General features: G+C 40.6%; 1 protein-coding gene across 1 annotated transcript in view; it reads left to right on the forward strand.

The window, feature by feature from the left end:
• slc24a3 (solute carrier family 24 member 3) overlaps positions 1-23,969 on the forward strand; it is a 57,649-nt gene that overhangs the window by 9,747 nt on the left and 23,933 nt on the right. The window contains exon 2 of the mRNA XM_058651841.1: positions 7,600-7,704. Coding sequence (XP_058507824.1) covers positions 7,600-7,704 — 105 coding nt within the window. The remainder of the gene's footprint in view (positions 1-7,599; positions 7,705-23,969) is intronic.

Below are 23,969 nucleotides of genomic sequence, written 5' to 3' on the forward strand. Positions count from 1 at the left end.
GGTGTGAAGTAGTTCTTTCTTTATTCTTGTTTTTAGCCCAGTTTGGCTCTACATTGTTGCACTTTGTATTGTGTTTTTTAAAATAGTGCTTACCACATGCCATGTAGTGTTTCCTCATGCACTCTGGATTTGTGTCATCACGAATGGTTGTGTGTGGAGTGGTGAAACTGTGGAAACTGAATCAAAAATAGATAAAGTTACTTGTAATGTGCTGCACCTGATTATTTACAAACCAATGAATCCAAAGTAGTTGGCGATAATTTAATAATCGAATAATGAATTCATAATTAATTAATACGATAACGATGTGTATTGCGATAGACACTTGGGCGATATCAATGGAAAAAACGTTTGATAAGGCGTCACTTTGTTAGGAAAAAAAAATAAAAAGAGTGCTAGAAAAATAGACGAAGCAGGTTTCACTCACAACAACTGCATGTGAACGTCGAGTGAGCAGAGGTGAGAATGAGCGAGGACATCGTTAGTGAAATAATAGAAAAGGACACACTACCTCGCCAGTAAAGCAGTTTCTTGGTTACTTAAAGTCCGACCACAGTCACGCAAATATCGCCTACAAATTACACAGACGACCGCACCAAGAGCCGTATGAAGTAGTGACATCGTGATATGTCTTTCAGTCGCCCAGCACAGTGAAATGAATGGAAATCACTGCACAAACATGTGTCTGTGTGTGTGTCTGACCCAAATCTGTTAACATCGGTCTTATCTCACCCACATTCGCATTATTTTTATTTTTTATCAAATCACATGACCACATATTCACAAGAGTGTCGTAATAATGGATGAGCAAATCACAGTAAGGGTCACTGGGTCTGAACAAACTGTATTTGATCTCGCTGTGATTAAACATTAGGATCGTGTGCTCTCTCTCTGTCTCTCTCTCTCTCTCTCCCCAAATACACCCTGGCTAATTCATCACTCAGCCCAAAGCCTATTTTAGCAGCAGCCATGTGTATTCTGGGATCTCTAGGCGATGAAAGGAAGAGGAGTAAAACAGAGGGGTCCAATCCTGTGGAGGCGTGTGACCATTGTATAAGATTTTGTAAACTTGCTTCTCTCTTGTCCTGTTTTCCTTTCGCTCGTTTAATTGTATTTGTTTAGCACCAAATCACAACATACATTATCTTAAGACTCTTTACACATTAAGGCAGAAAGGTGAACAGGTACAAATCTCTGAGGGAACCAGACTCAAAGATGTGCAGCATCTGCCTTGTGCCAAGAATCAGTGAAACCTGTTTGTATTGTTGAAAACATGGGGATGCACTAGGGGTAAATCATCTGTTTTGCTTAGTTTCAGAAACCTTTGCTAATCATGTTGAACATTTAGAACAGAAAATGATTTTATTCAGGATAATGTCTGGTGGAAAGATATGACAACCACAGTGGGCTACTGAGGTGGTTTCACCAAGAGGGTTGAGGCCAGCTTTAGCATGCAGGAGGCAGAAGTGAGCAGCAACCAGTTATTAAATCACCCATAAGAATCTGATCTACCATTTTGAAGCCTCCAGAATTGCAATTTGTGAAGTTTACAGGCACCACATGCGACCAGGCCTGTTCTGAGTGACACCAGCTGTCGATCACATGGGTGTCCACCAAAATTTACACAATTGACATGAATTTCTATTGAAGAATAATAATAATAATAATAGATTTTATTAGAAGACCTGAAACTAGTGGCGTTTTAAATCAAGTAGAAGCTCATTTTTCCATAAACTGGGTTCTTCATGCAATCAGCAGAGTCACCGCCTGGTGGTTCCTGATCTTCTCTCTTAAGATATTCAGCATCAAACATTCTCTAGGGAATGATACACACCTAAATACCCACCTCTTTATATTTTGGTGCACATTTTACTCTCACCAACAGCCTGAAAAGAATTCAGTTACCTGTGCACGTCATCGCTGCGTCGCTGCGTTCCATAAATGACGCGCTCTGATATTTGATGGCATTCATCTGCAGTGATTAGTCAGCGTGGTCCGTTTGTTCCTCTGAACAATACAAACACAATCCCAGCACTTTTCACCTGCACTTAGCAGGGTCAGAGTGAGGCTTTCAATGACTCTGATCACATTAATCACACTGTTAATCTCTCAGATAAATGAAATTTAAGGAGCTTGTTGTAGTAGAGAGAAAAGCCCTGTCTATTGGAGATAAGTATGCTCAGGATATTCATCTCTTCACTGGTGAGATAATGACTGAAACTGTCTCCTTATCTGGAGCCTTTTCCTCACTTGTATCTCCCAGTTTAATCAGCAGTCTAATAGTCTCTATATCTAAGCAGTAAGTAAGTGCTAAGTAGATGAACCCTTGATTTTTCAAATCTGGGTGAAGCTGCTAAAAAAAAAAACACCATTCCCATGATGTATATTGGTGGATCTCTGCATTGAACGCGTCCTCTACGTGGAGCAGCACCCAGGAAGGTTCACTGAGCAGCAATGAGGATGTGGGATATCTTCACCCCGTCAGCTTCCAGCCTAGGGTCGAACCTAGAATCTTATGATTATGAACTTAGGTTGTTTGTGTTTGAATAAATGCTCCCACCCACTCACTATAATGTAATCATAGGATGAAGAAGGGGATGTTAATGGCAGCATATATCCTCAGTTTACACTTGTCACGTTCTACAAAATAGCTTAAAATGTCAATGTTTGTTGGGGGAATTTTAGATATGAAAGTTGTAGAGAACAGTTAAGAAGGCCCTGTCGCTAAACAGAGGCAACATCAAGACAGAGGAAGGTCAGTCCTGACGATGACACATGTAATCATCTCTCATGTGACATTTCAGTGAAATCTCCTCTCATAAATACCTGTGTACAAACACACAGCACAAATTCATTTCAACAAATGACTAGTTATTGTTGTAGTCATTTAGTTACTAGTCATTTTTGGAAAAAGTGACAGCCGTACTGCGTAATACAACTAACGATAACATTATACAGTACTGTGTTGTATTGAACGTGTATCCTATGCACATGTATCCTTCTAAAATGATATTACCATTTAATCTAATGATCAGAGCTTGACCATTAGACTTTAGAGGCCCCCCCCCCCCCCCGCCAGGCCCACATGCTTCAGACTGAAAGAGACATGAGAGTGAGAAACAGTGGGATATGACAGCACACTTCCACACTCACAGCAGGTGTGGAGTCTGACAGTGTCAGCTAATGAGAGCATCAACGAGTTGTCTCATTTGTGAAGCGACAGTGGAGGTAACCCTCTGATGGGCTTTGCATACATTAGTGTTTTATATCCGACCCCCTGAAGCCTAATCTGTTCAAGACGTATGTTGTACATTATATTCAATGTACTTTACACTTCACATTTGTTTTTGTAGTAAACTAGTGGTACATTGCCAGGATTTGCCTCTTGTGAAGTTATTTATTTTGACATGCGTGTGTCTCATCACGTCTGGATTACTGCAACAGTCTTTTTGCTTTACTCTATCTTGTTGGAATATATCACCCCTGAGCATATGGCACCCATAATACAAACCAGTGTTAAGCTATTTAAACGAATTACAGGTGATTATAAATTTGTTCAAACTTAAATTTTGGAAAAAGTGACATCCAGAGTGTACAATTATGTGTGTTAGAAATGACAATGAAGCTCTTCTCTTCTCTTCTCTTCTCTTCTCTTCTCTTCTCTTCTCTTCTCTTCTCTTCTCTTCTCTTCTCTTCTCTTCTCTTCTCTTCTCTTCTATTTTATTCTACTCTATTGGCACAACCATAAACACCTCTTTGCCTGGGCTGTGTACAGATGTTGGTGTTGTGGTGCCTGGTGCAAGTACAGACATGGCACTTTGTCGCACACAGCTGAAGGGCGATTGTATGACATCATATGTGTGATGTTGTCACCATGTCAGTCAGTAAAATATCATTAAATCAATGTCAAAATAGAAATAGAATCATATTTGTGCTGTGAACCCACCTGTGTGTGTGTGTGTGTGTGTGTGTGTGTGCTGGTTTTCCCCTCTTGGTAGGAAGTGTTGTGTTAAGTTGTGCCGCCCCCCTGAGGGTCACCAGGTAAATCTAAGGGGTCGTGGGATGATTAACAGAAAACCAGATAGATTTAACTTTCCGTGGTACTAATGTGTTTTTGGACATGTACAATATTCTAGTAATACAAAGCTTAATAAGTAATCGGTGAAGTATTCCTTTAACCTGTGGAATTTTTCATGGATTCTATTTGCAGTTGTCTCACTCAAGCGTCATTTTCCTCCATCTGTCTTTACACAAAACAAATCACTTCCTGTTTACAGCATGTTGCCAGGTGACATACGCTGTAAACACTGTACTGAGAAACACACAGAGACTCATTCGATAATGATTTGAATGGAACAGACATTTGTTTATATTCAAACGTTCTAAAACTGAAAAACAGGTCTGAACTGCTGGTTACTAATCACACAGAATAATCCAGATTATAAAATAATCCTGTATTCGTCCCACTGTGGGTGCATTTGTAGTATTGTTACAACCTAGTACAAATAGACCCTCAGGAAGTATATTTTACCTCTATCACTGAACTAATGGTGTGTTCAGGTGTCGTCTCCAGTATTTCTCACATAAACTCAACATTCAACATGACTGTGCAAGCAGCTGTGCTTTTACACAGAGCAGCAGCTTTCTCACCGGTCCTCCAACGCTTCAAACACATTTAGTTAGTTGTTTTCAGTGGAACTGAATCGTTAGAATCAGTTCATTAAAAGGGTTTACTAAAGTCGACCTGAAGCAGCTCTCCATGTTTGTAGTTATGACTTTTATGTGCTTTATGTGTAAGGAGGAGGATTTCTGATGAACAGTGACATTGGTGGACTCTGGTTCCCACTTAGGTGTGTAGACCAGTATGAGTGTGTGGCAGTGAGATACTTTAGGAGGACACATAATATTATCGCTTTAAAATGTATTTTGGATATCGCTACTTCCTGACTTTAATGCTGGTGCCCCCACAGCTATTGTTTTATTTACGTTTATTTATGAAAAATATGATGCTACTTTCATGACAGAAGAAACTTAATGACCTGTGCAGCTGGGTGCAGGATAAAATGTATATATATATATATATATATATATGGGTTATCGGTTATCATGCATCAGTAGAGGAGGAGACAGAACTTCCATGTTTATTTAATAGAATGTGGACACACCCCCAGCATCTCACAGTAGATGATTTGAAACCTAATTTATAAACATTTACCGATTTTTTTTTTTTAATGATTGAAATGTATGAAGGTGGTCAGTAACACATTCATTTTCGTGGTGTTCTGTTGACCTGTTTTATTCTGCAGCACTGCAGATGTGACGCTGCTGTGCTGCCCATGCTCTTATTTGCACTTCAAAGCATTTGCCAAGTTAAAGAGAGACAGAGGTGGAGTAAAACAGAGGATTGTATCGTGTAGAATGTTTGTAAATGCTCTGACTGAGAGGAGCTCCCTTTGATCGGCATAGATGAATCAAACCAGCTGCTGATTATATTATGCATGCATAGACTGTACATTTACATGTGCATGTTTTTAATGCATGGAAGAAAAAAACAAAACAGTAACAAGTTATCGTGTGTTATATGACGAGGAGTCAAGAACTCTGTGATCACGTGCGGGTTCTAACACTGTGAAGTATGAGGCACGTGCTCATGGCCTGATTCTTCTCTCTCCAGGGACAGGACTGGAGCTAGCACTCACCAAGGGTGTGCACACACACACACACACACACACACACACACACACACACAGATACATATATATAACCAACGTGCTGTACAAATGTGACACATACGTAACATGCAGTACTCACATACACACACATGAACATGCCTACCAAGGGACGCTAATGAAGATAAAGTAGCTCATTAAGCATGTCAGTGACGAGCGATGGGTGCCTGTGTGAGGTGACATTATTGGGTTGGCTGGGACCAGTAGACAAAGGATTTTGGCCAATGTAGAACACTGTGTGTGTGTGTGTGTGTGTGTGTGTGCGCTTATATTTGTTACCTCTTTAACCCTTAGAACACAGAGCATTTTGGCTGCTCTTTCCTATTACTATGTTTAAACATACAGTATATACAGAGGGTATAAGAATGTACTACATAGAATGTCTTTTTTCAGCACAACCAAGGGAATCTGATGAAACCCCCCCCCCCCCCAAAACATTTTCATTAACTATATAAACACACCTGAGAAAAAAGGATCCAACATGTTTAAAATCGGACTGAAATTGTAACATTTTGAAATACGTCGCAGTTCAAAATTCACTTGTTTTTATGACCGAAAATAAAATGTCTATTTTGTGACTTTTGCACAACCATTGCTACTTTATATTACTACTAAAAATGCAATAACTTTGACTCACCAACACTGAAGAAGACGAAAAAAACCCCGAATTTTTTAAGCCTGAATATGTGACTTATAACCCCCCCCCCCCCAAAATAAGGAGCTGTATATCTTATATCTTATATCTTTCCACTCCCTTTCCTCATTCATGAAACGTGCGATGACAGTTTGTCCGTATTAGCATTCTGACAGGCAGCTGTAAACGCCGCGATGTGGAGGGAGGCCTACGTGACAGTCGCTGCACATTTCATAGACATAGATATAAGTCTCAAAATGACCGAAGCTCAGACGAGCCACGCGGCTCTCCATCACCTGCAGGCCGCCAGTGTCCCATGCATTGCCCAGTGGACACAACGTAAAACAACCACATATTAAGTTCAGATGTATTAAACATTCTAATAAAAAAATTGAATATAATTTGAATATTAAAAATAATAAATAAAGCTCTAAACTAAGATATAACGGTGTTAAAATGTCACCTCTGCCTAACCCTGGATAAAAGCGTAACATATGAACACTCATCTACAGAGTCATGTTCCAGCTCGCTGCCTTTGTCTTCAACTATCCGAATTAGACATGGCTGTTTGCAAACCGCTGCAAGCATTCATGTTTCTGTCTTTTCCTCTTTTTTTTGGAACAATCGAGCTGTACTTGGTGCTATTTATAGCAGCGCTGACATGTCTGTTGCATGATAGGTCGGAGGTGGTGGTGCTTGACGATACTGAGCAGGAGTGAACAGCCTCGTGGCGCTCAGCGTGCTGCCAGCGTAATTCTCCTGCAGTGACATATGTCATCTTCCTGGTTTGTGTGTGGAGAGGGAAAGTTGGAAGTATTCTGGAACACCAGTGTACTCTCAGACTAAGAGATTAATTCATCTTTTGTGGATTTACTTTAAAAGATTACACATCTATTCTGAGACGATCTGTAAAACCAACTATTTTAAAATATTTTATTTGACTATAGCTACTTGTTGTATTGCTGATATTGACTCAACATTACTCGACCAGAAGAAGCAGCAGATTTCAGCGGCTGTTTAGTAGCAGGAGAAAAACTAAAACAACAAAAACAACAAAAACAACAAAAAACGGAAACTGGTTTTTGTTTGAATTTGATGAAATATTATGATCTCCACAATGTAAGAAAATGACATATCTGTCCAAAATGTGTCATTTCTGTCATGCGATGAAATGTAAATCAGGTTTTTAATCAATGCATCGTCTCTTTTTGTCTTTCTTTATTCGGACTCTGTCAGGTTCCCGTGCTTCCACGTCCATGGCTGAGGAGGAGGCGAGGCGGGGCAGTCGTCACCTTCTACATGATGTCTATTCTGAGCCTGAGAAAAACTGCACTGAACCAGGTAAGGCAGTCTGTGGCGCTGATGGGAACTCCACGGGTAATGCTGCGTTCCATTTGTAGTCGAAACTCGGAATTCCCAAGGTCAGGGGGCTTCCCTTCAATAATAAATAATAAATAAATAAGTAAATCAAAGAAAAGGACAAACAAATGAAGAGTATAGATATTTCACCGTTGGTACTGTTGAGAGTTTAAAGTGCTCTGTGCATGTGCAACAGATTAGCATTTAAATACAGTCATTTGTGGGTTGGGGAGGGGGCAGGAGTCTGATGGCCTGTGGGTAGGAGCTGGATTTCACACTCCTGTAGTGTGTGAAGAGGATGTGCAGTGGGTGTGTGTCGTCTTTGAGTTTGTTGTGGGTCTTCCTGGTGACCCTGGTGGAAGAACTGTCCTGTAGTGATGGGATGTATGGAGCAGTTCAGATCACTCGCTGGAGATCCTCCCTGTCCTGAACAGTGCAGTCATCCATACCAAAGTGTACGGCTATTACTGAGGATTTCGGATGACGTGCCAAACTTCCCACAGTCTCTGCTGAGCTTCTCAGTGGAGTTGTTGAGTGTTGTGAGACCAGGTGAAGTCCTCACTGAAGGTTTTCAGCCTCTCCATCTCAGTCTCACCTACCCTGGTGGGGGTGTGCTGCCCCTCCCTCTCCCTGGGGTCAATAATCATCTCCATTGTTTGTCCGTATTTAAGGAGAGATCAGTCTATATGTTCAAATGTTTTATATAATATAATTTCAATATAAGAAATAATAAGGAATGGAATTTGAATGGGATTATAGAGGAAAATTGACAGCTCTAGATCACACACAATATATAATGCAAAGACTTGGTCAGGAGGGTTAGGGTTGGATCAGATTCTGATTTGTAAATGGATGGAAGTCAGTGTGTGTCCTTAAAAGGAAAGCTGTGCTGTGTATGTGTGTGTGTGTGTGCATGCTAGATATCAGTCGTGTGTTTACAATGAGATCAAGAGAACAACGTCATCCTTGTAAAGCCTGGAGACTCCACATGGAAAATACTCAAACACACACGTGGTTTTTTGAAACTGCATTGACTAATATTTATTTGGAGAGGCCAAACAAAGCATTACTCCTAACCAGTCAATATCTAACCCTAACCGCAATTCAAATATCAGTCCTAAACCGAACCACTTCCTCACAAATAAGGTTCTGCCTCATTAGGGCCAGGTTTTGGTCTCAGTGAGGACTACGGGTCCTGACAAGGTCAGTGTTTATGACAGAAAAGGTCCTAAAGAGGTAACAAATACAAGAACACGCACACATTCCCTCACCCTGCAGTTGTGTGATGCCATTGTTGGATTGTGCCGTCTCACTGAATGTGTATGGAGGAGTTATTTTTAGAAAGCACATCGTTTATGGCTCTTTTTATTTAATTAGGCTTTGTCTCTTGAAGCTCTAATTACCTTAATAGGGATTATTCTGCTTTTCTTCACAATGTTTTCCTTATGCATCACCCGCTCTCTCTCTCTCTCCATTATTGTCCATGTTGCAGAGCACTTGCTGTCTCTGCAGCCTCTTCATCTTCTGTGTTTATCTCTCTGTCTCTTTTTGTTTTAACCAACAGAATCATTTCAATTTCACGTGGTAGAGCATCGCTGACACTGTGCAGGCTGCTGATGCAGTTACATGCAAACACACCGACCGTTTCCATGTAAACAAATAGTTTCTCTCGTGTTGTGGCACTTTTTTCTCTAAACCTTTCTAAACCTACTAAAACAAACAAATCCATCGCTAGGGACGAGCCAGAACGATACTCTGCGTTGCTATTGGTCTGATATTGGCCAAAATCAATGGATCCCATGCACTCTGTAAACCCCAAATATGATGTAAATGCTTCATAGAGGCAGCATGTTGTAAAGAGACATGTCTACCACCAAGTGTCCCTGAGCTAAATGGTTATAGCTCGGTGGTAAACTGCATCAGCAGTATATACTGTATATACATGTATACACACATCTTAAACTCATTCTAGACAATATTCTACTCCCTTATTTTCTTCTAATGCTTAATGGTCCACTGGCCAGTCGTCATTATTGAGCTCATTGACGATCATCTGATGCTAAATCAACTTTTGAGGGCGACTGTCAAAGTTTTGGAGCATCATAGCACATCTCACATAAACTAGAAACTAGAAACCACAACAAATCTTTTCTACGACACATTAATGAACATTCACATGTAAACATGCCAGATGATAGCCAGTGTTGTATCGCCAGTGTCTTATTTCCATCTGTAGTCCAAAGGCAGGTTGATGATACTGAGGGTTGCCCCTCCCCCTTTTCAGTGCTAAATGCATGGCTTGTTATTGTAGAGTTAATATGGCACATTAACCATTTATATTGCACTTTGTCTATTTAAATCGCACGTTTACATTTTGTACACACAGTCTGATTCTCTTGTTACGTTATTATTTCATGCTGTCAGTGTATTCACACGCACAGCTGGTTGAAGTGCATCGGCAGGGTTTTGATTGACAGCTTAGCACGAGCAGCAGTCAGAACAAGTCAAACAAAATGGAAGCCCTGCAGATAAGGAAATGTCAGCACCCAAATGAAAGCTTCAGCTGAATTAAACCAAGTTTGATTAATGCAAGTGAACAGCAGCATCGACTTACTCAGAGAAGAGCCTCCTCTTATCAATCACAGCAGATGTCTGCAGTGCACTCTGTGCTCTGAGTGGTCAGATCAATGACACGTACAAGAATGACAGCAGTTAATCATTTATTAAGATTACTAAATTAATGCTAATCATTTTTAAAATCATTATGTCAGTTTGACTGAATTTTTTTATATTATATTATATATATATATATACATATATATGTATATACATATATTCATACATACATATACATACATATATATATCAAAAACAAGTTTTGTGATTTCAGCTTCAGTGAATACAGTTTACTTTGCATTTTTATGACAGTAAAAATTATATATTTGATTTTCTGGACAAACCAATATGAGGATGTGGTCATTTTTTTTCAGTTCTACAATATTTGTCCCATTTAATGGACCAAAAACAGATTGAGGAGAAACTAAATAATTGATGACAATAATGTGAATAATTATATGTGAATAACACCGAGAAAAATGAAAATGATTGTTAGTTGTTAGGGTTGGACATGAGGACAGTTGGTGTAACAGAAGATGACAAGGGTTTTAGGGCAAGATGGAGGGAGATGATCCACTGTGGTCAACCAAGAACAGACCTGAGTGGTGGTTCTTCATCTGTACCTAAATTATGTAGAATTTTGGACTAGAAATACGTGGAGGGGAAATGTATAAACCTTGGTCAAAGCAGTAGAAGACGAATAGATGGATGGATGGATGGATGGATATAAGTATAGAGCCATTGCTAGTTGAAAGTCCAGTTGTTAGGAGAACATGTTATTGTACCGAAGAAAAATCTATTGTGTTCATTCCTTGCCAGTAAGAAGCCAATCAGAGCCCGGTGTGAATCAAAACACAGATAATGATGGAGCTGAGACCAGATGATTCCAGAGTGAGTTTGTGTCTTCCTGACAAGAGCTGCTGCATTTAACTGCTGTTTACACGGGACTGTTTACAGAACCGGCCCACCAGACGGTCCAATCTGGCCCGTAGGATGTATTTGTTACAATTTCACATTACAATGACATTAAAACGTGTAGTTTGTTGGACTCCATGGATATCATGTTTATTATCAGGTAACTTTCTCCTCTCTGCTCATGAACCACACAGAGCAACTCCTGCATTATCATTATATGTGCATTATTTATCCCTGTGTGTGTGTGTGTGAGTGAGTGAGAGAAAGAGAGAGACATATATTCATTTAACTGTGTGACTCACATCTCTTGTTACCCACTGTAATTCAGGCTGACCCCTTCATTAACAGCCGCAGAGCGCTGGCTGTGTCTGTCTGCAGTGATCACGGCTCAGCACGCTCCTGAGCTTCCTTATCATTTACACTTTAACTTACATTCCACTCCATTAAGCCTTAATGAAGCAGAAACCAATGATTTGGTACATTGTAATTGCACTTCAGCTGCACAAATGGATCATAATTTAATAAAGGGTCATGCTCTTCTGCTCGCTGCTTGTTGTGCTCGTCTTCACTCTGCGCGCTCAATTAATTCAATTAAAATAATAAAAAAACATCATGGAGTGTCTGCAATGTGAAATTAATTTCATCACCTTGTTGTGATTGTTGTTCATTTGTTGACTAAAATGAACAACAATCACCTTGGAGCAGGATGATCATTCAAGAGCTACGTATGCTTGCTCACATGTTCACTCTCCTGTTAGGCTTTAATCATCAGACCTGACATTACTGAAACTCTGGGGTCCTTCCCTGATATCCGGGCCCCACTTTTCAAAGCACGTCATCAAGCGTGTGGCGTCCAGAGGGAGCTCCTGGAATAACCACATATGACAATGGTTTCTTTACCTTTTGGTGTTTCCTTAAAAGCACTCAGTCTTCCTCCCAAAATACAGCAGAGTCGTTGTTGTTTGCATGACAGACGTGAATGCGCAGAAAGTGATCCAAATGGTGCACTGTGGAAATGTGTGTGTAGTGTGAACGCAGCATTATAGGGGTTGCCAAAATGGTGGGTACCGTTCCTGTCATCGCCCAGTAAACACCAACAATGAGCAACTCAAAATAGCATCAGTGCTACGTCTGCAGCTGCAGTCTAACGGCCTTCACACATTAGTGGGGATGAAATTACAAAAATCATCTTGAGGTGAATTTTGATGCACACAAGGCTGTCGATTTTTTGTTTGAAATATGAATTTATTTTGAACATATGGTTTCCCACCGTATGGAATGACATGCAAGCCTATGGTACATGAGGAAGGTTCAGGGTGTTAGGAACGGGGAATACACTGCTCAGACCCAAACGCACGAGACAGGAGACACGACGAATGATTCAAGAGTCTTTATTTATCTCTTGAGATGGCAGGTAAACACAAAATTACTTCTATACAGAAGGAAAACAAACAAGACTTGACTTGACGCTTGCACTAGGGCGAAACCAACTTGGGACCTGACGTGAACTCCAGGAGCCTAAATGACGCTCTGGCAAAAGACAAAGGAACTGCATGGGGACACTATATAGGGGAGAGGGAATCAAGGGCAGGTGCTCGTGATTACTTAAGGATCACCAGGTGAAGTGCATGGGAGAATTAGAGGAGATGTGTCAAAACAACTGAGGAAACTACGAGACAGGAAGACATGACATTTACCAAAATAAAAGGGGAAGTGAAAATCAAACTCACACCAAAAGTGACATGAACTTAACGTGAAATAAACCTAAACACAATAACTAAACTAAGCAAAACACTAACAAAGCTGACGCTTCGTGACACTGAGCTGTCTCATAAAGACCCGTGTACAAACACACAGCGCTCACACACAGCACCAGGAAATAATGTGAATAAAAAAGAGCCACACTCGATCCCAGTCAAGTTGACAGACTTGTGTTATAGATAAAGAACGTCTATAAGTCGCAGAGTTTTAAAGTACAGTTTAAAAACTGGATAGCCTATAACTGCTGGTGACACTGAATGTTGAACTGTTGAATTCATATTTGTTTATACAGTAACATTTGGCTATAGTGATATACAAAAATCATAAAAATAGTTTTTAGTGGAAAGATAGAGAGAGGGGACCACTCCCCCTCCTGGGTTAGGGTTAGGGTTAGAGCGACTCCTGCATTTGCATGTGTGCTGATGTAAAGAGTGGAGACCTGGTTCGCTGACCACACTGGTATCTGGATCTCACCACTTTTTACCAGCTCGACTACATTTGGAGCAGTTCTCACAGTGATTACTTCATTTGGGTGCCAGCGTCTTTCATTCTCCTTTTGTTTTGGTCCTTTCTGTTACATTATAGCCTATGATGGAGCCACTGGCCATTACCTGAATGTCCTTGTCATCATCTTCCAGCCGGAAGCTGACATAGAGGATTGGTGTGTCATTGGCAGCCAGAACTGTCAGCGCGTCGTCCTCTAACAGCTCTGTAACGGTCTTATAACTGTGTGGGGCAAGTGCTGTTGACGCCACAGTGCATTAACAATGCAGGACTGAGTGCCTGTATCCCACAATACATTCACTGCACAGTGATCTATAAAACAGCTGCCCATTGGTGCTCAGATGACAGATACTGGACTGTGCTCACTGCTGCTGCTGGGTCTCGGTGGATTGTCACTGGGGACACTCTGAGACACACCTGAGGCACTCTGTCCTGGACTACTGGTGGTCCCACCCCTGCAGTGCTGGCACGTTTCCCTGCAGCTATCAGGTGTGGCACTCTTGTCCACACCTGAAGCAATCTGGGCACTTTTCACCTGATCCCTCATATTCTGCAGAACTATAATATTGTAAGGTTTCCGACTTACTATATAAAGAGCCTCAAGATCATGTATGTTGTGATTTGGCACTATACAAATAAAACCAATAATAATGAGTGTGGCTTTTGTAAATTTGCCTCAAGCTTTATAAAAGTGTGTAAAGGGTTTTGCCCTTTACTGGCCACCATAGTTTTGACCCATTTCTCTTGTCAATCCTTTGAAGAATGCATGAGAAACAGCTGCCATGACTCCCAGCACACCATGATGCACACAGTGTGTACTGCAGGGTTTCCCGACATGTAGCTAATTATCTCCTTAATGGGACCATTTTCCCTTTTTTCCATTACTGCTCTCTGAGTCAAACTGAATCATAAACACAGTGAGAGTCAACTGTGGCCGACCAAAAAAAAAACAAACAAAAAAACAAACCAAATCACTGTTAAAGGTGGAAAAACAGAGAGGGAACTTCAAAAACAACAGGAAATCACGGATGAGCTGATACGATACTGAGTATCGGTACTGGGAAAAATCACTGGATCAGATATTGGACAGAGAAAAATGTAAAATCCAATACAGTATCACATGCTTCACTATGCACTGAAATGACTGTAAATATGTAAACACAAATCAGAAAAAGGATTTTCGCTGAGGCACATTGGAGGCTGTTTGTTTCTTCTTCATGGGAAAAGAATATTTGTTACAGTGAGGATGGAGGGTTGTGTCTTTATGGCACAGATGTGTTCATTGTTTTAAAAGGACTAAAATGACAGTATCCGACTGATATCGGTATTGGCAGGTACTCAAGTTTGTGTTTGGACACAATATAGTGGTATTGTGCCATTCCCACAGGAAACACAAGGCACTGATGGATGTGTTGTATAAGGTTTAATGGTTGGTCACTCTGAACAGAACTCCACGGTGAACCCTACTGATTTTTTTTTCCACCATCAGGTCAAATATTTCAATTCTCCACCCTATTACCTCAACATCTGCCTGATACACTGTTTTAAAGGGCAGTCTCATTCATTTCAGGTTTAAAAAGTGCAGAGTTCCTCCACTGAAAAAAGAAAATGGTGAACAAACCTTTTTTCTGATTGAATGAAGTTAATTCAAACTAAAGTAAGCAAGATGTCTTCATACAGCGTTATACTTTAATATTTTACAGCTTTTGAAGTTGACTTTGAATGAACTTTATTCAGTTAGGTGTTAACAGTTTAAGTAACATTTTTACATTTACATACACGTGTATGTTGGTGTGCACCCCCCACAGCCCTCCTGTGTAGGATACAGTGGTAGAAAATGAATGGATGGATGATTTTCAGATAATAGTGAACAACTGAGACTGAGAATATCAATGCTGATTGGCTTTGTGTCGTTGCATGAGGCCAAGCTTTCTACTGGAGCGAATGAAGGAAAAAGTTGAATAAAAACTCATCCAACCACAGCATAATCAACAATGATGATTCTGTAACTCTGCAGCCACAGAGGAATTGATCAATCCTGGAACACTCATCCATCATATCAGAGGGCAGTACTGCCTGGAGCTGCCCATATTTTCAACGAAAGCTAAATCTCTATCTCAGCAGCATCTCCAGCCTCCGCTCTGTAAGGACGAGGGCGGTGTGCAGGCACATCTATGGACACAGTGTGTTGTGTGGCCTGCAGGCGGAGCAGGAGAACAAACAGGTAGTGAAAGGCTGGCAGCTCCTGTGCCCCCCCCCCCCCCCCCCTCACCCCCCTCACCTCCCTCACTCCCTATATGTGGAGCTCTGGAGGAGCAACACTGAACACACTGTGGCCAAAGGCAGGAAAGGAGGAAAGGAGAGGAAGGGAAGGACATGACATGACATGTTCACCCTCATGTAAGTGTGTATGTACAACTGTACATGTGTGTTTATATGAGTGTCTTTATCAAACCACCCCCTCCATGCCTGCGGTCCATCTGTCACTCCAACAATGCTCACCAGGCATGTCTTGATTGTGGGCCAGCTGGGAGGATGTGTGTGTCTGTGTCTGCGTGTGTGTGTCTCTGTGTGTGTGTGTGTGTGTGTCTGCGTGTGTGTGTGTGTGTGTGGGGGGGGGGGGGGGCAGCGTTGATCTCTGTCACATTATATCACATCATTTTCTGTTAAATGTCCCCACTAGCACAAATAATCCAAACTCTGAGACAAGAAAGGAGAAACAGTCTCCACATATAGACTTTTGGTGAACATTAGAATAAGAACACTCTCTAAGTCCATCATTTTTACCAGAAATGAGGAATCTGGTCTGAATCTGGATCAAATTGACAGGTCAATTAAGTTCTTAGTAGCTCCAATCTAATACGGATACACTCACAGATATGCAGTGTCAAATGGACTGATATGTACTGAATGCCTTTTGATGTAAATAAGTGTAAGTAACGTAACGTCTGATCCTGGAGACTGGATTGAATGTGAAATATAATCTCCATAAATTACCCGTAGCTTTGGGAAGCGGTGTGGAACAGAGTGAACCTGCCCAGCATGCAGTGGGTGGGTGTGTGATCCTCAAAGGATAGATTCTGACACTTTACCCTGCTGGGATGTCTCAGCACACACTCTCTTATTATTATTTTGAACAATTGTAGCAGCTGGAGGCAGACTGTCATCAAAGTGTGTTTGTGTTTGTGTGTGCACTTGGATTTAGGACCTTCTCTGGCAGAAACACTGACCTTGCCAGGACCAGTAGTCCTCATGGAGACTAAAATCTGGTCCCAATGAGGCAAAACCTTATGTCAGAGGAACTGGTTAAGTTTAGGACTAAGATAAGATTTGGGTTTGACATTAACTGGTTATGGTTAAAGTCAGACTTTGATTAGTCTGTCCATGCAGAGTCCTGAGAAGCATAGCTGTGCATGTGTGTGTGTGTGTTTGTGTGTGTGTGTGTGTGTGTGTGTGTGTGTGTGTGTGAGACATCTCTCCTCCTGTGTTCAGCATGGAGTCATACCACACTCTGCATATTAATATAATATGTATCATCTGCTGTTACACTGACTTTTTGTCATGTTCATGCACAAACAAGCACAGACACATATTGAGAATAAGGCATAAATGTCATATTACTCAGCAGAGTAATAGCAAGGTGACCTACATACTGTATGAGATGTCGGGTTTCATCAGTGTCTCTGAGGTGTTTGTGTGTGTTTGTGTGTGTTTGTGTGTGTTTGTGTGCTATGCTGCACTTTCTTGTGTTTTTAGAAGAAATTGTACAACACAATCTGTTGTGAGGTGTGAGGGGGCGGGGCAATAGATCCATATTATATCTGTATCATGACAAGATAAGGCCTTAGATTTTGGATATCGTTATAAGGTATCTGTGATTATATACTATATTGTGCTTTCACATATGTGGAAATATGTGTTTATTATTTATTGCCTTTATCTTTACCGTGGTGACACTGTGAATTCTTACCTTATCTTATGACTTTTCCTGGTTTTAAAGGCTGTTGCATTGATTGTCATCATATTTATTACTTTGAAGTACATTACATATTACAAATGAAACATTATATATTGATTTAAAACACATGGAATCAATACAGTTATATGTAAAAAAAAAAGAAAAGTAACTTAATAACATTTCTTTAATTTGAAACCTAATTATTTGTGTTATAGCAGCATTTGACCATTTCATATAGTCTATTTCATTGTTTTTAACACACATAAACATCCTTCACTCAACATATAAAAGTCAAAAAAATAAAGGGGTATTATCTGAAATGAAAGGTAATAAGTGTATTTTAAGATGATGTAATAAAGCTCAAGAACAGTGTATAGTCACTCTCCTCTGACAAACACAAACCTCTGAAAAGAAAACTTTTATTCATACATTTATATCTACATCTATATCAAATAAAAATATCAATTACTGTCAGATGGATGTGGTCTCAGTGGCAGAGTGAGTTTTCTTTCTGGAAGGTTGTATGATCAATTCCTGGCTCTGCTAGTCTATATGCCAATGTGTCCTTGGGCAAGACACTTAACCTTATGCTGCTGTGAATGGGTTTAATACATTATGGAGCATTAGGGATGTTCTGAAATCACCACGATCACCTCACCCTGATCTCTAAAGTGTAACCAGAACCCAAAATCACTTTTCCAGTTGTGAACTAGTGTATATTGAGCTCACACAGCAATGTGTGTTCAGTTTAATGTGGTGTGAATGTTATATCATAGCATAGCATCGAGGCAAATACAAGTATCGGATTGGGACTTGGCAGATACTTCATTTTTTGAATATGAATTAGATTTCACAATTTTCTTGAATTTTTGATGCTTTGTTAATCTCCATAGGAAAATTCCTCTCTGTTTTTAACCCATTCTCGAGCAGGAACTGTCCTAGAATTAGGAGCAGTGTGCAGCCGCTGAGCCGTGCTCAGAGGTACCACAGCCTTTTTGACCTGGTGGGATTTGCCAACCCTCCAGTTACGAGCCCAGTTTCCTTTCAACCTGGTCATGGGTTGATCATATTGGAATGGCGAGCACAAAAAGCTGATCAGGACCTCCCCAATCAAAAATGACACTCATGCGAGGTTGAGAACTTAAAGATGTGGATTTAAACGTCACTGAAACATTGAAATTGCAGCGTTCTTTAAAACCCTGCTCTCAGCAGCTCCATTTTCCCCCACAGGGCCTCATAAAGGAGCGTTAGATCCTTTTATTCCATGTGACATTTATTGACATGTCACACTTCATTAGCATGTGTTTACAGCCAGCTGGTGTGATGAATGACAGTGGTGATGAATCACCAAAAAAACAATGTGATGTTTAGAAAAAGCTGAAATGTTAGTGATCACAGCTGATGTTAGATCCCACCGAGGCTTCGGCCTGTGATTCTCTATTAACGAGCCAATCCATCACCCTCCCCACACACACACACACACACACACACAGAGTAACAAACCACTGTGGAGAAAAATCAATGTTAATTGACTGTTTCACGCAAACACCTCACATTGTTCTTCTTCTTGTAAACATGTAAGTCTCTGAGGAAATGAGGGAGGATCTGATCCTCCCCTGTGACTTTAATCTGTTATTACTGACCACACACTCCCAGTTCTGTGGAACATGACCTTTGACCTCTCTTCACTCTCTTCTCTCTGTGGGGTTTACACTGAGAGAGAAAACACACAGCCTGTAGATGCTGCTGATGCTGATGCTGATGCTGATGCTGATGCTGATGCAGATGCAGATGCTGATGCTGATGCTGATGCTGGCATACAGACACACAATGAGATTACATTTTCTCAGTCAGTGTCTGTTTACCTCAGACGCTACCTTACGTCCCTTAAATGAAATAACATAGAGAACCTTTTTCTTTATCTGAGAATCTAAGAATCTCATGTAGAAGACCAACAGTTAAATGATGGCACTGTTTTGTTATAATTTACTTTCAAAACAAAAAGAGTCTAATGGCACTTTTCCAATATACAGCACTACTCAGCTCTGTGAAATATCATCTCTAACACCTGATGATGTAAACAGGCGGATTATTTCAGCAGCTCCACCAGCATGTCGGCCTTAATCATTTTGATTTATTCTGAAGTTGAACTTGTTTTCTTACAAACATACTGTACATACAAAAGCATTTAAGTCCATTAAAGAACAGCAATTACACTCTTCTGTTAAACAGCTTGTCTGTAGAGTTTTGAATTTGCCCAGGGAAATTAAACGCTGCAGCTCTACTGCAACGTGCAGCGTATGAAAAAGTTTGACCAAGTTCTGAGTGGATCCTGGGAATGAGTGGGAGTTGTACCCACTCCTGGCAGCGGACATGAGGCGACGCAGATATAAATATATTTTTTTCCAAATGTGTTTATTGGATTTTCTGAGGTTTTTGGTCCTTACATGGAACCACAAGTTACAGATACAGATAACACAAGAAACAGCCAACCAGACAAAAGCTATTTTATTATCCACATTCCCTATCCTGATACCAGAAATACTACTGTTTTGTCTAATTGCAATAGCGAGTGGCTCAATTGCTAATGCAAACATTAGGGGTGAAAGGGGTCACCCCTGTCTGGTCCCACGTTGAAGTTTGAAGGGTTGGGAGGTTACAAAGTTTGTCATGACAGACGCGCTTGGGGAGTGGTATAGCAATTTCATACACTTACATATGTAATCACCAAACCCAAATTGTTGAAGCACTTCAAAAAGATAATCATGTTCCACTCTGTCGAACGGTTTTTCAGCGTCCAGGAAGACTAGTGCTGTGTCAGGACTTTCTCTCCTCACCTCAACAATATTTAGTAGTCTTCGAATATTATGGAAACCTTGACGGCCTATTATGAAACCGTTTTGGTCAGAGGCTATCAGAGAAGGAAGATGTTTTTCAAGGCGTCTCGCAAACACCATTGCTATAATCTTAGCATCTGAGTTAATGAGCGAAATAGGACGATATGATCCACATTTTATGTGGGGCTTATCTGGTTTTAAAATCAGGGTTATTAATGTATTCGATAAGGAGGGTGGTACATTTTCAGCTTCAATTGATTCGAGCAACATATCAAAGAGTGGTGTCACAAGCAACTCCTTAAAACGCTTGTAAATATCAATGGGTAATCCATCTGGACCTGATGCTTTCCCTCCATTCATATGGGACAGCGCTTCAAGCAGTTCCTCCTTTATGATGGAAGAGTCTAGCTCCTCTTTCACCTTTTTGTCTAACGCTGGAATGGAGAGCTGATCTAAAAATGAGTGCGTGTCATTAGTATTCGGAGTCTCTGACATATAACATTTTTGAAACGCTCTGTTTATTTCTGTTGGATTCGATGTTGTCGTCCTGCTTTCAGTTTCAATCTCAGTGATCGCCCTTTCATTTTGCAGAGTTTTAATCCGCCATGCTAGTAATCTACCCGCTGATTCTCCCTGGTCATAATACGTCTGCTTTAATCGACTGATACTGTTTAAGGCCTTACTTACATCATTATATTTAGCCCTTAATTCTGAGAGTCTCTGAACATTCTCTGGAGTATTATTCACAGAGAGCTCACTTTCTAGAACTTTAATATCTCGCTCAAGTTCAGTCATAAGGAGATGTGTCTTATTTGAGTTGCTATAAAAAATCAAAATCATTTGACCTCTAATATAGACTTTGAATGCTTCCCATCTAATAGAAGCTGAGGTTTCATTTTTATTTATGGCAAAGAACAACTCAATGTTTTCTTCCACAAAGCTTAGAAATGTTTGTTTCATGGAGCCATCTTGGGCTAAGCCTCCACACTGTTAGGCCTCTGGCATGTGAAGCAAGGCAGAAATGCAAAAATAATAGGGCATGGTCTGAAATAACTATGTCTTTATATCCACAGTCTTGTATATTAGCCTCAAGAGACCTAGAAATGAGAAAATAATCTATACGGGATTGTGTCTGGTGTGTGTTTGAGTGGCAAGAGTATTCTAATGCGGTGGGATTTCTAATTCTCCAGATATCACAAAGGTGCATCTCTGACATGAAGTGACCTATCACCTTTCGGGTATTAGTGTGTGAGGTGTCATTTCTCGATGAACGGTCTAGAAGGGGGTTAGCACAATTAAAATCTCCACCCATTATTATTTCACCTCGAAAGGAGGAATCCATCATAAAGAGGTTACTAAAGAATGTGGCATCATCATTATTGGGTCCATAAACATTAACAAGAATCATTTCTTGGTTCAAAAGAGTTCCACTAACCACCACACATCTACCTGCAGGATCTTGGAGAAGTTTGTGAATCCTAAAAGGGACTGATTTATGGATAAGGATTGCTGCTCCTCTTGCCTGTGAGGAGAAACATGATCCAGACCATCTCTTCCTAATACGCACAATCTCATTTGACAATAAATATGTTTTTGAAGAAATATGACTTTAGCTAGGAGGTGTTTAAGTCTGGACAGTACTTGCTTAATTTTAACTAATTTTCTCATACCCCTGACATTCCATGAAACAATGGGAAAGGGGTATGACTCATAACCCAGCCTAAGTAATATTACAGTAACATCAACTCTTCTTCCACCAAAAGGAACCAGTGTGCCAATAAAACATGAAAAATAAGTAAAAGAAAAAACAGAAACAAACGCCCCTTCTCTAGAACGGAGACGGAGCTCACCTAAATCCCTGTGCCCCCTAAATGCACAGGCCCCTCTCACACTCTTACAACAGTCTGCAAATCCAGACAAGGAGCAGATACAAAGCATTGAACAAACGTGGAACCCAAGTCCGGCAGACAGTATTAAGTATTACACACAAAAAAGTAAACCCTATCGCGTGTAGCTAACTGACCCATAATTAGGATTTCTAACAAGAAACCATCAAACAGAAATGTATTACTGTCATTATTATTGAAACAGACTTAATACCATCAAACAGAGGGTCAGCTATATTACCGGAATATTAAACATATCACTGGGATATAATAATATTGTCACATACATCTTAGTCTAAGTCATTCAGTCATTATAGATCCAAACCGGTTAGCGATATCTAGCTTGACTCACTCACGTCATTATTCTGTTCAGTCTGAGACCGTTCTGTCTCGATCTGTTGGATGAATGCCTCTACCTCTGCTGGAGTCAGAAAAGTACCAGATTTACCCTTGTGATAGATTCTCATCTTTGCTGGAAACTGCAATCCAAACTCGATATCCAGATTTTTCTCCTCTGCTGCTGAATCTCCGCCGAAAGGTCTGGGAAAAACATCACACGATTCTCCTCGAACTGAAGAGACTTCTTCTTCCGAGCAGCTTTCATCACTCGGTCTTTGTTGGTCAGCCAGCGGAATTTCACGAGAATTGCCCGAGGAACAGGTTTACGGTTCGGCTTGTTATCATTACAAGTGGTTGCTTTCGGAAGTCTGAATGCTTGGTCGTTTTCTGACCCAAGTAGAACGGGTAACCATTCGTTGAGGAAGGACACCAAGTCACCTTTCTCCGTGTTTTCTGGCAAGTCCACCAGTCTCAGGTTGAGCCGGCGCTGGCGATTTACCATGGTCTCCACTGATTTAGCCAGTGCTAGCACCCTTCTTTGAGTAGATGCAGAGACGTTATCCAGGATGTTCATTTGGTCCTCAGCTGAACTTATACGGGACTCCACGCCACTCAGTCTTTCGGAGAAGGAGTCTAAGGCTTCTCTGATCCCGTGATTAGAGGTGATAACTTCTTGGAGCTGTGCAGAGAAGTCTTTCTGAAGCGCATGTATAGCGGCTAAAATATCTTCGTCCCTAGCTTGGGTTGTGGGAGCATCAGCTAGACCCTGAGCAGCTAGCGCCACATTGTCGTCTTTCTTCTTCTCCTTAGCTCTTGAACCGAGTTTACCCCACTTCATTTTGGATCCTACTTCTGTCTTGCACTTATATCAATCGACTAAGACTTTCCACAAAAGTAAACTAATGGGTTTATATATATATATAACAACTATTTTACCGGAGTTTACTCATATCACGCCCAAGTCATAACCGGAACTCCGCAGATATATATATATCTATATATATATAGATATATACATATATATATATCTATATATATCTTTCTCTATTCATATTTAACCAAGCCCAGGGATTATCTCTCCCTGAAATACTAAATTTCCTCAGAGGGGCGTGGTTTCTATAGATGAATAAAAAGGGGTTTTGTTAATATTGCTAGGCACACTCAACATCATGGATTAAACTGACCAGGCCAATATCACTGTTGTATGGATCATGAAAGCAGGCAATTATGCATCCCTTACAACAGCAATAGTGAACACTGACATCATTGCAGAAGACTGCAGTGCATTTATACTCGTGGGTTTTGTTACTCAGTGTACAGTAAGTGACAGTAATGTAGATTTACTTAAATCATGTGGATTTTTCATCTGAGATTGACGCACATGCTTCTGGTTTGACTGACAGCAAGTCATTCAAATTGATTGGCGTCTGT

The sequence above is a fragment of the Solea solea genome, chromosome 15 (genome assembly GCF_958295425.1).
Source record: "Solea solea chromosome 15, fSolSol10.1, whole genome shotgun sequence".
NCBI classification, from domain to species: Eukaryota; Metazoa; Chordata; class Actinopteri; order Pleuronectiformes; family Soleidae; genus Solea; species Solea solea.